The sequence below is a fragment of the Ylistrum balloti genome, unplaced genomic scaffold (genome assembly GCF_031769215.1).
Source record: "Ylistrum balloti isolate Yb309-2 unplaced genomic scaffold, AGI_CSIRO_Ybal_v1 Utg369782, whole genome shotgun sequence".
Classification (NCBI taxonomy): domain Eukaryota; kingdom Metazoa; phylum Mollusca; class Bivalvia; order Pectinida; family Pectinidae; genus Ylistrum; species Ylistrum balloti.
In genome coordinates, this window is record NW_026781970.1 from 2,085,052 (window position 1) to 2,104,226 (window position 19,175).

Genomic DNA, 19,175 nt, shown 5'->3' on the forward strand with positions numbered 1-19,175 from the left:
CATCACTTTTCTAGGACTGTAGTAGTCTTGTTTCAGCCTTCACTTTTCTAGGACTGTAGTAGTCTTGTTTCAGCCTTCATTTTTCTAGGACTGTAGTAGGCTTGTTTCAGCCTTCACTTTTCTTTTCTAGGACTGTAGTAGGCTTGGTTTCAGCCTTCACTTTTCTAGGACTGTGGTAGGCTTGTTTCAACCTTCACTTTTCTAGGATTGTAGTAGGCTTGTTTCAACCTTCACTTTTCTAGGACTATAGTAGGCCTGTTCCAACCTTTACTTTTCTAGGACTGTAGAAGGCTTGTTCCAACTTTCACTTTCTAGGACTATAGTAGACTTGTTTCAGCCTTCACTTTTCTAGGAATGTAGTAGGCTTGTTCCAACCTTTACTTTTCTAGGACTGTAGTAGGCTTGTTCCAACTTTCACTTTCTAGGACTATAGTAGACTTGTTTCAACCTTCACTTTTCTAGGACTATAGTAGGCCTGTTCCAACCTTTACTTTTCTAGGACTGTAGAAGGCTTGTTCCAACTTTCACTTTCTAGGACTATAGTAGACTTGTTTCAGCCTTCACTTTTCTAGGAATGTAGTAGGCTTGTTCCAACCTTTACTTTTCTAGGACTGTAGTAGACTTGTTTCAGCCTTCACTTTTCTAGGACTGTAGTAGACTTGTTTCAGCCTTCACTTTTCTAGGACTGTAGTAGGCTTGTTCGAACCTTCACTTTTCCAGGACTGTAGTAGACTTTTTCTAGCCTTCACTATTCTAGGACTGTAGTAGGCTTGTTTCAGCCTTCACTTTTCTAGGACTGTAGGAGGCTTGTTTCAGCCTTCACTTTTCTAGGACTGTAGTAGACTTGTTTCAGCCTTCACTTTTCTAGGACTGTAGTAGTCTTGTTTCAGCCTTCACTTTTCTAGGACTGTAGTAGGCTTGTTTCAGCCTTCACTTTTCTAGGACTGTAGTAGGCTTGTTTCAACCTTCACTTTTCTAGGACTATAGTAGGCTTGTTCCAACCTTTACTTTTCTAGGACTGTAGAAGGCTTGTTCCAACTTTCACTTTCTAGGACTATAGTAGGCTTGTTTCAGCCTTCACTTTTCTAGGACTGTAGTAGGCTTGTTCCAACCTTTACTTTTCTAGGACTGTAGTAGGCTTGTTCCAACTTTCACTTTTCTAGGACTAAAGTAGGCTTGTTTCAGCCTTCACTTTTCTAGGACTGTAGGAGACTTGTTTCAGCCTTCACTTTTCTAGGACTGTAGTAGACTTGTTTCAGCCTTCACTTTTCTAGGACTGTAGTAGGCTAGTTTCAGCCTTCACTTTTCTTCTCTAGGACTATAGTAGGCTTGTTTCAGCCTTCACTTTTCTAGGACTGTAGTAGGCTTGTTTCAGCCTTCACTTTTCTAGGACTGTAGTAGACTTGTTTCAGCCTTCACTTTTCTAGGACTGTAGTAGGCTTGTTTCAGCCTTCACTTTTCTTTTCTAGGACTGTAGTAGGCTTGTTTCAGCCTTCACTTTTCTAGGACTGTAGTAGGCTTGTTTCAGCCTTCACTTTTCTAGGACTGTAGTAGACTTGTTTCAGCCTTCACTTTTCTAGGACTGTAGTAGGCTTGTTTCAACCTTCACTTTTCTAGGACTGTAGTAGGCTTGTTCCAACTTTCACTTTTCTAGGACTGTAGTAGGCTTGTTTCAGCCTTCACTTTTCTAGGACTGTAGTAGTCTTGTTTCAGCCTTCACTTTTCTAGGACTATAGTAGACTTGTTTCAGCCTTCACTTTTCTAGGACTGTAGGAGGCTTGTTTCAGCCTTCACTTTTCTAGGACTGTAGTAGTCTTGTTTCAGCCTTCACTTTTCAAGGACTGTAGTAGGCTTGTTTCAGCCTTCACTTTTCTTTTCTAGGACTGTAGTAGGCTTGTTTCAGCCTTCACTTTTCTAGGACTGTAGTAGGCTTGTTTCAGCCTTCACTTTTCTAGTACTGTAGTAGTCTTGTTTCAGCCTTCACTTTTCTAGGACTATAGTAGACTTGTTTCAGCCTTCACTTTTCTAGGACTGTAGTAAGCTTGTTTCAGCCTTCACTTTTCTAGGACTGTAGGAGGCTTGTTTCAGCCTTCACTTTTCTAGGACTGTAGTAGTCTTGTTTCAGCCTTCACTTTTCTAGGACTGTAGTAGGCTTGTTCCAACCTTTACTTTTCTAGGACTGTAGTAGACTTGTTTCAACCTTCACTTTTCTAGGACTGTAGTAGGCTTGTTCGAACCTTCACTTTTCCAGGACTGTAGTAGACTTTTTCTAGCCTTCACTTTTCTAGGACTGTAGTAGTCTTGTTTCAGCCTTCACTATTCTAGGACTGTAGTAGGCTTGTTTCAGCCTTCACTTTTCTAGGACTGTAGTAGGCTTGTTTCAGCCTTCACTTTTCTAGGACTGTAGTAGGCTTGTTCGAACCTTCACTTTTCTAGGATTGTAGTAGGCTTGTTCGAACCTTCACTTTTCTAGGACTGTAGTAGGCTTGTTCCAACCTTCACATTTCTAGGACTGTAGTAGGCTTGTTTCAGCCTTCGTTTTTCTAGGACTGTAATAGGCTTGTTTCAGCATTCACTTTTCTAGGACTGTAGTAGACTTGTTTCAGCCTTCACTTTTCTGGGACTGTAGGAAGGCTTGTTTAAGCCTTCACCTTTCTGAGACTATCACTGTTGGGCCTGTGACAGCCTTCAGTTGTCTAGTTCTGTAGGGGTTGTTGGAATCTTCACTTTTCTAGAGCTGTGGTGGGCTGTTTCAGCCTTCACTTTCCTAGGAATGTAGGAGCTTTTCTAGCCTTCATGGTTCTAGTGCTGTAGGGGTAATTCTAGCGTTTTCTTTCTCAGGACTGTAGTGGCTTCTAGCTTCCACTTTCCAAGAGCTTTGGGGACTGGCTTTCTCCAGGTGTCATAGCTGACACATTCAATATTAACTTTTTCTTTTTGCCCTAGCTGTCAGCTACCAGACAACAAATAAATGAACTGTCAACTGATCTCTAGAACTTCTTTATTTGATTGTGTGTTTCTGAAGCACTTTCTATTGGATTGGCTATCTCTGTACATTTCATTTTTCACTGATTGCAATATCCTACTTGTCTGTTAGGAACATGATATAAACAGGAACATTATATCAACAAGAGCATGATATTAACAGGAATGTGATATTAACTGGAGTGTGAGGTTCATGGATAAAGTGACCTGTTTTCGAAAAGTATAATTATGACAATTGTTAAAACAGTTACAAAATAAACACTGAGCTTTGACTAATTCCTACCAAGGTTTGTCCAAAACCTTGAAACATCAGAACCTAACTAGCGTTTTGCTTTGGCCTAATGAACAATGCAATTTGAGAAGAAAGAGGTTTTTGCTGAAGGGATAATATTGCCACATAATGGTATGTGCTAAATTTAATTTAACTGCAGATGTTGATGTTTCTTTAATGGAACTACAGCACCTTCTCATCCAAATCACCAGAGGAGATAGGAGTAAATGTATAGGCTGCATTGACCATGGCTTTGTAGATGGTCAGTACAGTATTACAGACTGTGCTCACTAGATCTTTATGAACAGTCTTTGACCATTAAGTGACCGATGTGTTACACCTCTAATGTGTATTATTTGTCCAATAGACTCTTGCAGATAATCAATATTAGGGATCATTTCCACATTTTCCTGTTTTTTATTTGTGAATTTAACAATGAACTGCTAGTAAACACTGAATCAAGAATTATGTATAATTTGGGGGTGGATATTATAGCTGGCCTGGTCATTAATTGGTCATTACTTGGTCAGTGTTGGCCACACACAAGGTTCAGTAGCCTTGAGATATAGATTGTTGTCTACCAGCTATATTTAGTTTGTGTAACATATCACTGTCTAGCTTTCTAGCATTTTTATCAAAATTGTTACAAAAATTAAGAATTTAAGTACAGTGCTGAATGATTTTTATACATTGTCTGTATTTGTTTCTGACAGCTTTAATCCCCCTCCTTACTGTATATTTATTTTTCTATCAATATGTAGTTAGTAAAATCATACTCAGAACAAATCATTTATGTTATAATGTTAAATCAGAATGTTTTCTTTTCATTTGATGTCAGATGTCCTTTTATCTATATTTATCAAAGCATTACCATATTCCTTCTTGATTTTATTAAATTATTGGTTATTATGTAAACAAATATTTAGAAATAAGTACTCACTTATTTTTTTTCATATTGGCATTTTGATCTGGTACTCATGCATTGTATGGTAGTTGCCTTGTATGTTTGATCTTTTTGAAGTACTTTTAAATATTACTATAAGTGCATTTTATTGATAGTCAGTGAGTATCATTGCAGCTCTAGTTGACATAACTGAGACTACTTCTTTTTTGACCACAGTGAAACAATGCGGCTTGACACAGGGCTGATTGTAGAAGTGTGGAACAAAGGCATGCTGTGGGATAAACTGTTAGGCCTGCACTGGTTACCCCTCCGCAAGATCCACCATTCAAATACGGTAGGTGTATACCCCACTGCAAGATCTACATTTGAATACTGTAAGTGTATATAACCCAACATCCAGCACTCAGATATGTAAATATAGAAATATTTACCACACGGATACAATAAGCAGATACCTCACTACCATACTAAACCCAATAGTCTTTGAACTGATTTTTTTTCTCATTGGAAAGTTTTGAACACTACTGAATATATTTGCCTAGAAATCCTTCATATACTATGGTGACATCTGCAATTCTATCATTTTTATTTTTGGAAAAAATATTTGTTGAAATGATTGCCTTATTTTTGAGAATTTGTAACAGATGCATCCAAGCTTTTCTCAAAACCATTGATGAATAAGTAGAATTGACAGTTTTTTATTTCTTTATTTATTTATAAATCAAATTTTACCTATTGCTACCATGCTGTTAAAACAAAAAAACAAAAAAAAAAAACAGAAAATTTGCACAAAAAACTCACTTAACAATTTTGTATTGCTATTTATCAATAAAGAATATCTTGCTGATAATGTTATTGGACATTAATGTTAATCTAATGTATAAAGTACTATTGTTTGGAAGAGAACAACATTTTTTTGGTATTGTATGGAAAATTATGAACTTGTATGGATTATCTCCCTTGAACCACTTACCATGTATAATCTATCTCAATAATGACAAACAAAGCAAACTTTCTACTTCTGGATCTTCTGCTACAGCTCCCCTATTGCTTCATAGGTTTTTTGATCTAATTTATTTTTAATTCTCAAAATATTATTCATATTTACATAGCATCATATCATTACATTCTCCTATTTCACAGCTCCATGTTTGATGGTGCAACATAGAGTTTGATGGTAATGAAGCATCGAGCGGATGATTTAAAACACTGGGGAATCATAATTCTGTGATCCATACATGTATTGCACTGATCATTAGAAATTGGATCAAATATGCAAATATATTCTCGACTGGAGTGTTATTTTGACACAGTTTGATAGTCAAGGATTTAAATGCTAACAAAATTAGAATTTTGTACCAAAGTTATTATATAATGTAGATCTTTATATCTTGAGTTCCTTTGTTCTTAAACCCGACTCAGTCCCCTGTCATTTACCCGACTCCTTTATCACTCAACCCCCATGCATTACAATCCTTACCTCACTCTATCTCTCATCTTCAATATTTATCCTTTTCCCCACCAAATTTCCCATCCTTCACTCTACCCACTGCCACACAATCATTCCACTATATCCTCTATCCTCACTATCCTCATCCCAACTCATCTCCTACTATCTTCATTTTCCATTCAATCATTTAGCCCTCAGTGTCTACACCCTCACCATCCCCACACTCTTTCTCCCCATCCCACAATGCTATCACAATTCCCACCCCAACTCTATGCCTTACTATTTCCACCTAACTCAATCCCTCACTATTCCCACCCTACTGAATCCCATCTTTGTTACAGGTACTGCCAATCCTACATTATCCTCCACATTCACCTCATGTATCCCCTATCTCCTATTTTCCACTCACTATTCTCATCTTTATTCCTATCTTCAGGTTCCCCTGACCTTTACTATACTCCTTTGTCAAATGTCCCTATATCCCCCACCAATGTATTCCCTCCACCTCTTGTTTCCCCACACTATTCCTCACCTTTCACTCATCTGTCCCTAGCTCTCCATGTATCCCCTGTCGTCTGTATCCTCCATCTCCTGTATACCTTGATCCCACCCTACCCCCTACATATCCCCCACCCACTATCCCTAGCCCCTGTGTTTCCCATGACCTTTTTCCACCACCCAGGTATCTCCCCACACCCTGTATCTCCCCACCCCCTGTATCTCCCCACCACCTACATCCCCCAACCACTATCCCTAGTCCCTGTGTTTCCCATGACCTTTTTCCACAACCCAGGTATCTCCCCACACCCTGTATCTCTCCACCCTCTGTATCTCCCCACCACCTACATCCCCCACCAACTATCCCTAGCCCCTGGGTTTCCCACGACCTTTTTCCACCACCCAGGTATCTCCCCACACACTGTATCTCCCCACCCCCAAGTATCTCCCCACCACCTACATCCCCCACCCACTATCCCTAGCCCTTGTGTTTCCCACGACTTTTTTCCACCACCCAGGTATCTCCCCACACCCAGGTATCTCCCCACTCCCTGTATCTCCCTACCCCCTGTATCTCCCCACCCCCTGTATCTCCCCACCACCTACATCCCTCATCCACTATCCCTAGCCCCTGTGTTTCCCACGACCTTTTTCCACCACCCAGGTATCTCCCCACCCCCTGTATCTCCCCACTGCCTACATCCCCCACCCACTATCCCTAGCCCTTCCCACGACTTTTTTCCAACAACCCAGGGATCTCCTCACTCCTGTATCTGCTCACCCCTTACATCCTCCACCCACTGTATCCTTCACCCCATGTATCCCCTCCTCCTCCTCCCACACATACCTCAGTTCTCCACAAATACTTTTCAGTCTTCTCTATAATGCTCCTCTCTCTTACACCTGTTATGACCACTAGATATAATGGAAACATTTCTCATTATGACAAGCTTATCAAATCAGTAGGAGATCATCTTGTAGGGGACAGTTGATTTATGTCCTCCAGGAGGACCTGGCTGAAAAGAGTGGTATCAAGCAAAAATAGCAGGGATAGGCCATAGAATTCTCAAGGTGTGATATTAGTTTGTCAGCTGAGTGATTACCACTGGATATAGATGTGGAATAGCTGTAACAGACTATATATTAATGATACATCCTAATGGTCTCTTAATAACCAAAATCATACACTGACCAGAAATAAAATTGGTGGTAAAGACATTGTGGTGGGTGGACAATGGAGCTAGGTTAGGGACAGAATGACTGGTTGATACAAGTTAATAGGGCATTGGTTTGGTCAATGAGGAATGACTTGTCCCTATACCAGACTCATTATGAAAAGGATATTAAGATATTGGTCTCTGAAGAAAGCTTTGTGGTTTATGTAAAGGAAAGTTAATGTGTTGGGTTGTGTCCATATTGATATAGAGATTCCATCAGACTGTTATATAAGTGTAGATGTAATCACAAGTACCATATTAGGAAATGCACTTGAATTGCAAAAAAAATCATGGAATTATTATAAGAGACATTTAATGTTTGTGATTCAAGGATCTCGAGAACTTTTTTTTTCAAAATTGTACAGGAATGTAGAAACTTTTGTTTTCTTTGGTGTTCATGCGTCTTGTGTAAGAAATCAATCTGTCTGGAACTGAAGTGCAGATTGGGTTAGTGATTCCTCAGCTGTTTATTCCTTGGTGTTGAAATAATATGACTCTTATTTACAAAATCATATTTAAAGGAAATTTTGTATTGTTGACAAGATAGAGTGATTGGCAAGACTTTTTAAATAAACAATGTGGATTTCCTACTTTAATGGTGCCAGAAGAATTGTTTTGATGGGAAATTTGTGAGCTTTTAAAAGCATTATTGCTGGATTAGTCCAAGCAAAATCTGTTTGACTGGCAGTCGAGTAAATTTGATATTTTCGGGTAAGTGACGCAGAACTGATTTTCATTCGTCTTGTAGCAAATTTGTTTTGATCTGTCGCAGTAATGTTGATGTGACGGATCAGGTAAACAGTAGGAGATTGTTACCGTGACATGAACTATGTTTATTGACATTTCAATTCTGTAATTCAATCCTGGAGGATTGCTGCTTGGGATGACAAATAGATGGCATCAGGTGCAGTGTTAAGAGGTTTAAAATGTAGGTTTATTAACAACTGACAATGGAGGCATAGGCGTGGAATACAATGTTTTATTTGATACATTTCTGTCCCCATTGCTCAGTACCATACATCAGTATCTTTCTCATTACCTGTACAATATTATGAATAGACCACCCTGTTAATACATTATTGTACAACCTGCATTGAAAGACTATTCCTTTTGCTAATAGGAAATCATTGAGAGACAAAATTTACTCACAAAGTTTTCTGTAACTGTAGCAGGCTATGCCTGAAAAGACCACCCATTACATGGCCAACCTTCCTTAATTGAGAAATACCCTTCTGTCAGTAAAGTGGAACTTTGTTTTAGAGATCCTACTATGAGTATAGTCAAACCTTGCTTAAGTTTTCCCTCCTTCAATGAGTATGGACAAATTTACTGGTTGATTGTTGCTCAAGTGATTCCCCCTTCTCTAATTATGGTTGATCCTTGCTCAAATGATTCCCCTTTCTCTAATTATGGTTGATCCTTGCTCAAGTGATTCCCCCTTTTCTAATTATGGTTGATCCTTGCTCAAATGATTCCCCTTTCTCTAATTATGGTTGATCCTTGCTCAAGTGATTCCCCCTTTTCTAATTATGGTTGATCCTTGCTCAAGTGATTCCACCTTCTGTAATTATGGTTGATCCTTGCTCAAGTGATTCCCCCTTTTCTAATTATGGTTGATCCTTGCTCAAGTGATTCCCCCTTTTCTAATTATAGTTGATCCTTGCTCAAGTGATTCCCCCTTTTCTAATTATGGTTGATCCTTGCTCAAGTGATTCCACCTTCTGTAATTATGGTTGATCCTTGCTAGTGATTCCCCCTTTTTAATTATGGTTGATCCTTGCTCAAGTGATTCCCCCTTTTCTAATTATAGTTGATCCTTGCTCAAGTGATTCCCCCTTTTCTAATTATGGTTGATCCTTGCTCAAGTGATTCCACCTTCTGTAATTATGGTTGATCCTTGCTCAAGTGATTCCCCCTTTTCTAATTATGGTTGATCCTTGCTCAAGTGATTCCCCCTTTTCTAATTATGGTTGATCCTTGCTCAAGTGATTCCCCCTTTTCTAATTATGGTTGATCCTTGCTCAAGTGATTCCCCCTTTTCTAATTATGGTTGATCCTTGCTCAAGTGATTCCCCCTTTTCTAATTATGGTTGATCCTTGCTCAAGTGATTCCCCCTTTTCTAATTATGGTTGATCCTTGCTCAAGTGATTCCCCCTCCTCTAATTATGGTTGAACCTTGCTTGAGTGATTGAGTGATTCCCCCTTCTACAAGTATGGTCAAACTTTGGTTTGGTGAACTTCATTCTATGAGTATGGCTGAACCTTGCTTGAGAGATCACCTCCATCAGAGTATTTTCAAACATTGCGTGAGAGATTCTAACTTCTATGAGTATAGTCAAACCTTGCTTAAGAGAATTCCCCTTTTCTCAGTAAAGTGTGTTGATCATTGCTAATGATTTTTATACACTGCTACTGACTAGGACTACTTTTTTTTTTTAATTCATTAGATATTTTGTCTGTTCCAGGAAGGAGATGGGTCGTGGCTGTCCATGTACAGTGAACTTATACTACAGAATGGAGAAGTTGCTGGAACAAGGATCAAAACTGGTCACGAAATTCTCATCGATGCCAGATTTGAGCTGCCCTATGGTTAGTCGTGTGTTGAGATTTTAATTTGATTTTGTGGAGATGAAGATGGAATGGGGAGGCCATTTATCTCTCCAATACGTATTTTCACTTATTGTTAGTCCCTAGTAAGGTCACCAGACCATATAAGAAATGATGACTTATAGTGTTGTTTATCCCTTGTCATGTGTCCTGCTTAAATTTTTTTCATGAACACAATAACTTCAGTAAAAATAAACCAATTAAACTGCTTCTGAAGTCATATGTCCATAAGATCTTGATTCATCAAAATTGACAAAGTTGTAGTCCTAGTAAATATGAGTAGATTTAGATGAAACTTGGTCATATGTCAGTAAGATCTTGGATGAGTTTGACAATACTTATTGGATTGTGATTTATAGAGTTATGGCCCTTTATAGTGAATTAACTTTGGACCTTGTGAACAGGATAACTTATGTACATATGAACAGCCTTATATTAGAAATATCTGATGTTTGTAATTTGAAGAGTTATGGTCCTTCACTGTTTTATTATCTGTGAATATGTTAACTTCACTAAATATGAACAGAATTTGATGAAACTTGGTATGTTGTTTTGGTCTCCAAACATTTTCAGAGGAATTTATAACCACCACCTTGTCAGTCTGTCTGTCCGTTCCTTCGTCTGTCTGTTGTTCTGTCTGTCATTTCGTATCTGGAGCATACCTTTGCCCTTAGTTAAGCAAAGAACATGATACTTGGTGTATACATTAGTCATATTAATGGGATGTGCAATGTATCAAATTCAGGGCCTTCTGTCCCTCAATTTTACATTTATTGCCCTTTGTTAAAATCTTGTATCTAGAGCATAACTTTGCTTGCGTTTAAACTAAGATAATGAAAACTTGGTGTATACGTTGATCATACTAAGGCAATGTGCAGTGTACCAAATTCAGAGCCCTAGTCTCCTCAATTACAGAGCTGATGCTTGCGTTTCAGGTAGGATAGTGAAACTGGTGTATACATTGTCCTACTAAGACGATGTGCAACATATTAAGTTTAGGGCCCTCGATCCCCTCAATTACAAAGTTACTGTCCTTTGTTAATAATATCTTGTCCAGAGCATTTCTTTACCTGCATTTAGACAAGGATATTGAAACATAATGTATACATCAGTGCTACAAAAGAAAAGTGAAGTAGAGTAAAGTCTGGGCCCTTGACCCCTCTGTGCATAATTTTGCCCTTTGTTTAAATTTTGTGTCATGAGAATAGCTTTGTTCGCATTAAAACTAGAATAACAACTTGGTGTATATATTGGTCATATTGAGAGGTTGTGCAGTATACCAAATTCAGGGCCTGTAACCCCTTAATTACAGAATTATGGTCCTTTGTTAAAATTTTGTGTACAATAACGTCGTTTTCTGGGAGCATTCATCAGTATCACTGATACTTATATAAATAAGATCTCATATGAGTTTCACAATGGAATCAATTCAGTTGTAATGTACAGAGTTATGGCCCTCTAATTTGATTTTAATATTGAACCTTGTGAACATGATTATTTCAGTTAATCTGATTTTGATGGGATTTGGTATGCAGCCTTATATCCATTATATCCTGGATGAGTTTGACAAAACCTGTTGGATTGTAATTTATAGTTATGTCCCTTTGTTGTTTTATTTTGGACTTTGTGAACAGAATAACTTGAGTACATACATGAGTACAGATTTTGATAAAACTTATCAAACGTTTCATTTGAGTTCGACAATGTGACCTATTTGATTAAAATACAGATATGTTGCCCTTTGCAATGTCATAACAATTGGACCTTGTGAACATGATAATTTGTATAAATATGAACAGATTTTAATGAAAGCCTTATATCAATAATATCTCAGATGAGTTTCTCAATAGGATTGATTTGATCAAACTTTACAGAGTTATGGCCCTTTTGCAATGTCATTACTTATATGAACTTTGTTATCATGAGAATTTGAGTAAATGTGAACAGATTGTGATGAAAATTGGTATGCAGTCTTATAAGGTGATAGAGGTGTTCAACAATGGAACTGATTTGATGTCACTTACAGAGTTATGGCTCAGTCCTGTTTAAGTTTGGATGAGATTAGTCAGGTGACCGTTAAGGCCATGGGCCTGCTGTTGTCTGAAACTGTCTTTTGAGTGGTAAATTATCTCCGTTTTTTGTCAGTGCAAAGATGGAAGTCATTGTCAGAGGCATAGTGGATTAATGAAAAATGTGTATAATAGTCAGTATTTAAATAAGCTGTCTTTTAGGTTTTCTTTACTGGAGTTTTGGCATATATAGTATACACTTTTTCAGTGATTATGATATATAAGTACACTAGTTGTAGTGTAGGTAGAAGGTGCTTAGATAGATTTAGACAATGGAGGTGTTTCATAAAACTTAGCTATTTAAGTAATATAAATTTCTGACATAAAAATCTTTCATGGTGAGTCAGAATCATACAACTACATTACACTTTGTGATAAGTGTACTTTATGAATTAAAATCTATTGAGTTATGTGAGAGGTATTGATGAGAATGGAATATATCTCTCTTGATTTGTATCTCGTCTGTAAAGCAAACTTGTGTTTAGCCCTGCTGAAGGTTTTGATCCATTGACACCTCACAAAATATATTGTAGAGTGATATTTGACCAGGTATGTTGCTCTCCCTTGTACTTTGGCTTTTTAGCCCACCATCATCAGATGGTGGGGTATTCAAATCACCCTGCGTCCGTGGTCCATGGTCCGTCTGTCTAGGCATCCGTCCGTAAACAATTCTTGTTACCGCTATTTCTGGAAAAGCACTAGATGGATCTTTCTCAAATTTCATATGCAGGTTCCCCTTGGTCCCTAGTTGTGCATTGTACCTTTTTTGGATTGATTCGAATTCAAGATGGCCGACAGATGGCCATCTTGGATTTTGGATGTAAAAGTTTGTTACCGCTATTTCTTGGAAAGTACTGGATGGAATTTTCTCAAATTTTATATGCAGGTTCCCCTTGGTCCCTAGTTGTGCATTGTACCTTTTATGGACTGATTCAAATTCAAGATGGCCGACAGGTGGCCATCTTGGATTTTGGAAGTAAAAGTTTGTTACCGCTATTTCTGAGAAAGTACTGGATGGATCTTTCTCAAATTTCATATGCAGGTTCCCCTTGGTCCCTAGTTGTGCATTGTACCTTTTATGGACTGATTCAAATTCAAGATGGCCGACAGGTGGCCATCTTGGATTTTGGAAGTAAAAGTTTGTTACCGCTATTTCTGAGAAAGTACTGGATGGATCTTTCTCAAATTTCATATGCAGTTTCCCCTTGGTCCCTAGTTATGCACTGTACCTTTTTTAGACTGATTCAAATTCAAGATGGCCGACAGGTGGCCATCTTGGATTTTGGAAGTAAAAGTTTGTTACTGCTATATCTGAGGAAGTACTGGATGGATCCTTCTAATATTTCATAGATATTGGTTTCCCTTGGTCCCTAGTTGTGCATTGTACCTTTTTTGGACTGATTTGAAATCAAGGTGGCCTACAGGCCGCCATCTTGGATGTTGACAGTAATACAGCACAAACATATTGTCCATTATCCACCTGTAACTGACTGCTATCTAATACTACTTTGGGATCTTTTTCAAATGATATTTGCTAATAAGTGCTTAATAAAAATATCTTGTGCCATCATTGAGTACATTCAATGAAGACCAGTTCATAAACATTTACAACACCTGTAACAAACAAAGAAAAATAAACAAATCTTCAAGAACTGAAAATAGATCCTCAAATGGTGGGCGCCAAGATCCCTCTGGTATCTCTTGTTATATCTTTTTAGTTGTTTTTTACTGCTGTAAAGTAATATGTGCTTGCACTGACTTCAGATGTTGTTGCAGATCTCCCAGAGACAGAGGCTGTTGAATTACAAAATAAGCTTGAGGTTCTCAACACCATGGACCAAGAGGTAAAACAAAAATGGGAGACTGTCTTTTGACAATTTTTGCCATTTTTTTGTGTACATATTTAGATTTTACAGTCATAGAAAATGACTTTGTTTTTTTTTTACCTTATTTAGATTTTCCATTGGTAGTTCCTTTGTTGACTGGTTTAAATTCATATCTTATCAAGCTCTTTGGTGATAGAATATATTTATTTCCTTCTCATCCTCTTTTTTTGGCAGATTCTGACCATACAAGAGCAACATCGGCGGCATACTTCATCAACACAGTGTAAGTATAAGGCTAGCATGAATCTGATTGGTTGACAAAGATCGGTTTGTTTACTTACAGCAGTTTGATAGTTCTTTATTTACAGTAGGTGTATGTGATATTATATGTTTGTATATTTACAGTAGGTGTATGTGATATTATATGTTTGTATATTTACAGTAGGTGTATGTGATATTATATGTTTGTATATTTACAGTAGGTGTATGTGATATTATACGTTTGTATATTTACAGTAGGTGTATGTGATATTATATGTTTGTATATTTACAGCAGGTATGTATGGTATTTTCTGTTTGTATAGTTTCTTTATTTAAAATGGGTGATATTTTATAATCACTTATATGCAATGGGTAGATGTAATACTTTCTGTTTTTTATTTACAGAAGATGTATGTGATATCTTTCTGTTTGTTTATTTACAGCGGGTATGTCAGAAGATAGTGATTATACTAGTGACATCAGTTTTCCTCAGCAACATCAACACAACAGTTCTGTGCATCAATGGCGAGGAACCACGGATCCACTTATTCGCATGCGGGAGGATAGCCGCGAGGAGTACATGCGAGATATGGGGCCGTTTGATTCATTTGATGGTGAATCATTTGATCGTGGTGGATCATTTGACCGTATTGAAAGTTTTGATCAAGACAGAATTTCTGACACCGAAAGAACGTTTGGTCATGTTGATTCTTTTGATCGACATCTATCTGGTGGTGAATCAATAGAACGGGACGATTATGATAATGATAAATATGTTTATGATCAGGATGATCCTGATTATTACCAAGACAGTCCGTACCAGAACAGTCAGGATGGATATAACAATGACAGTCCTTACCATACTAATGACGGATTCCGCGATGGTTCTTACGGCACGGGACAAGACAGTCCTTACCATCAAAGTCAGGAGAGTCCATTCCGTAAAAGTCGTGACAACTATCAGGACAGTCCGTATCGACATAGTCGTGAAAATTCCCAAAGTCAGGAAAGTTATTCTGAAAGTGTTTATCGTGGACAATGTATGGATAATTACCAGGACTATCGACAAGGCCATGGACAGGATGGACCTCGAGATAGTCCATACCACCAAGTACGCAGTGATACAGACTCTGACCTTCTTTCCTACAACAGCAGACCACAACAGCCTTACAAGTTTCTCACCGAAGGGTATGGTTTATTTTCTCTAGATTCAACCTTTTAGATGACTTGTTTTATTCCTCCAGGTTCTTGCTCTCAGTCTAGTGAGAGTTGGAAAGGTTTTTGAAAAAATATTAATTTCCATAATTTTTTGTGTTGTCTTTACTAATTTTACAGCCGTTATTCAAACAGAAATTCCTGTAATAATATGAAAATGTATTTTTGCATTTTTCAGCAGCCATTTTCCCGAACTTTGTTATGTTTTAATATTGCTGATTATAATTTTAGAAGGCTATGTGGAGTGGTTATTCTCTGATCGACATGATGTTGTTATTTGAATTTCTAGGCCCATGTATGTAGTAGGGGACCCAGCATTGACATGATTTTCTGATGTTGCTATTTTCAGAGGCTAAGTTTGAATTCTCTTACTAACATAAAATTTTGATATCGCTTCTTTTAGAAGCCCTATACCAAACAAGGATTCCCAACTAACCTGACATTTCATCATTGTTATTTTTAGAAGTCCTATGCGCAACAGGGATTCTCTTACTAACATGACCTTTCATCATTGTTATTTTTAGAAGTCCTATGTGCAACAGGGATTCTCTTACTAACATGAATTTTGATAATGTTATTTTTAGAAGCCCTATACGGAGCAGGGATTCCCTTACTAACATGACTAATATGACAACTACAAGTCGCCACAGTACACAAGATTTCAGGTAAATCTATACATCATAGAAAGTTTCTTTTATCCTTAACACACCCACCCTGTTGGGTATTGGATTGGAAATGCCTTCAATTGTCTTAACTTCATTATATTTTATATATATTCCTTTGCAGTACTCTTGTTTTCCAGACTACTGAAATCTTCCAAGATGTGAAATGTCGATTATCTCCATTTGATTCTTTACAAGTTGTCATGATTTGTTGCAGTTTAATAATGTTTATGAAGAATAATATAAAGAAATACAATATAAATATGATACAATATAAAGATGAAGAAATTGTATTTTATCATTGTCTTTGTAATGTAAACATAACATTTGTTGCTAAATGTCATTATTTTCTGATGAAAATTATGTTTTCAGTCCGGCCAACAGTCGGTCATCAACCACAAATGTCAGTCGTCAGAGTACACAGGAATGCAGCGATGAAAGTGCAGCATTTGACAGAAGTAGTAATCTCAACATCAACTCCCCAGCCAAAGCCAAGTGGATAGATGTATATAACAAAGTTTGTGTGAAGCTAGGCCAGGTTAGTTTTTTTACCTGTTTATTACTTTGTTGTTGTTATGGATGTATTATGTCATTGTTTTAGTTGACATTTTTATGCTTCCCGAGGGGAGAGGATATAGACCGCTTTGTCCATCCGTCTGCCCATCAGTCCGTCCATTTTTTTGTTTATGTACGGTATCTCAAATTTTGTTGGGCCAATGGCACTCCTTCTTTATGCCAAGCTGGCCTGAAGGAGGTGCTTGCTTGGGGTATGTAACTTTTCATCTCTCAAGGTTAAAGGTCAAGGTCACCATTACACTAAATAGAAATTCAATATCTATGTGAACACTAGAGTTTGCTTTGGCCAGTCTAACCCAAACTTCTTACAGTAATTCCTTACTGAAAGTGTTTGCTTGGGATTGCTTTACAGTTTTGAATGTCAAAGGTCAAAGTCACTGTTACTATAAATAGAAGAATCAGTTTCCATGCCATAACTCATGTTTGCAATCAATCTCAAACCTCATACAATGTTTTCTTACAAAAATGGCTTGCTTTGGACTGCCTTTAAGGTCCTAGGGTCTGGTCTAGATTACTGTTATTCTAAGTAGGAAATTGGTTTCCATGATATATCTTGGGTTTCCAAGGGCCAATCGACCTCAAACTTCATACAACGTTTTCTTACTGAAAGTGCTTGCTATGGATTACTTTTTAGATCCAGAAGTCAAAGGTTGAGGTTATTGTTGTTATATTGTAAAAAAAAAACATTTTGTGGAATAACTTGAGTTTGCTATAGCCAATCTAACTGAAACTTTGGTAAATGCAATGCTTCTTATCCAAAAGTGCTTGTTTGAGATAGATTTCCATTCAGGTTCAAAGGTCAAAAGTCACTGTAACTGCAAGTTAAAATCAGTTTCTTTGTGATAACTTGAGTTTGTTCTGCTCAATCTAAATCAAACTTTGTACAATTTTTCCTTACCAAAAGTGCTTGCTTGGGATATGGCTTCTTATAGATATAAAAATCAGATTGTTGAGTATCTTTGTTAGGATGAGTGTTTCTTTTCATAACAGTCTTTCTTGACTTTTGTGGAAGAGTGTACTTATGGTCCTGCCAGTAATCTGTCAGTCTGGAGTGTGTGTGCCAAAGGGTGGGTTTGTGGGAGGGCGTGGAGGGGGTCAAATTTCAAACCACACAACGGGGCCCTTGCTGACCTGTCAGTGTTCCAGTTGCCCTATGCTATTTTTCATACTTAAAGTTTGTCCAATTTGGTGAGCATAACCTGTCTCTAACAGCTCTTGTTTATTAGTGTGTCTATTGTTTACTTACTTTTTAGGTCATCAGACCCGAAGAGTCATGATAGCCTATACCCATCATGCTATTGAGCTAAATATTGGTGAGAATGTTAAGGAAAGTAAGCCAACAAAGTGTTGTTATTTTTCAACCATGTCAAAACTTCGAAACGGCAGCTAGGGAAGACTTTCTTTGTAACATGATTACGTAATCATGGTTTTCCTGTGCAACACCTATTTCAAACTTCTTCTCAAGTTTCACCAGTTGGATTGAGCTCCAACTTTACAGTCAAATAATAGTTTACACTTGTTACAATTACCTATTCCAAACAACTTCTTAATAAGATTTCATTCCATGTAGAAAAAATGATCCTTCTCTCTGTTGAAAGTTTTTGTAGTCAGATGACCGTTAAGGCCAATGGGCCTCTTGTTTAGCTATATATTGTACAAATTGTTATCTCTTAAAGTGAAATTTCTCATTATGTTAGTGCGTTGTCTTATGTAAGATACATTCCAGAACAATGTCATCACAAGATAAAATTTGTCATCATTATTTGTGGGCCATGTCATTACTAGATGAAATTTGTTTCTCATTATTTACATGCCTTGTCAACATTGAAGGAAATTTGCTGTCATAAATATCTATGTGCCTTGCCATCTTGAAACTTGATTTTGTCATTATCATTTGTGTGAATTGTCATCATAACATGAGAAGTATAACTATTTATGGAGCATATATTATCCTTTTCTGTGACACATATCATCTTCCTATGTGTAGCTACTACATAGCTGAAATCTGATTGAAATGTATCTGAAAACTAATGGGAAGAAGAGATAATCCAATAATTTTTCTCTAAATTTTGAAATGGATTATAGGGAAAGAAAAACACTTTTACTTGTCAGAGGAGAAAATGCCATTATTTTCCCTAGACAATTTTGAAATTGTTTATAAGGTATGAGAATATGGAATATTGTATATTTCACTTTAATTAGTAAGGGGAGATAATCCTATATTTTCCCATTTTGATGTTACCGCTTTCCATTGATTATGGAGTATGGTTTATTTATCGATGCATTTTGTCCCAGAGTATTTGCAATTATATGTTTATCAATTATGTATGTGTCAAAGGTAGGGTGTGTAATTGTCCCTTCCATTGTAGTGATTGTATTTAGAAGTTATAGTATAATTAGCTCTGTCTATATATATATTATTCTGTCAGCAGTGTGTACTGAAGTCTTGAAACTGTCTACTGTAGGCAAGATATCAATAGGTGTTTACTCATTACAGAGAATTCATAATTAAGGTTTATCAAGTCTGGACTGTCAGTCATAAGCATTTTGCAAAATCAATACTTTGCATCATAAAATAGTAAATTATGAATTTTGAAAAACAAGCAAAACAAAACGGAAACAAAAAGACAAAA

At 37.2% G+C, this 19,175-nt stretch overlaps 1 protein-coding gene across 1 annotated transcript in view; it reads left to right on the forward strand.

Annotated features, from left to right (window-relative positions):
* The window catches only part of LOC132544190 (protein unc-13 homolog A-like), a 135,740-nt gene that overhangs the window by 19,995 nt on the left and 96,570 nt on the right, over positions 1-19,175 (forward strand). Inside the window, 7 exon segments of the mRNA XM_060207758.1 lie at positions 4,377-4,494; positions 9,792-9,915; positions 13,767-13,846; positions 14,063-14,111; positions 14,533-15,277; positions 15,889-15,969; positions 16,339-16,508. Of these exon segments, the coding sequence (XP_060063741.1) occupies positions 4,377-4,494; positions 9,792-9,915; positions 13,767-13,846; positions 14,063-14,111; positions 14,533-15,277; positions 15,889-15,969; positions 16,339-16,508 (1,367 nt within the window).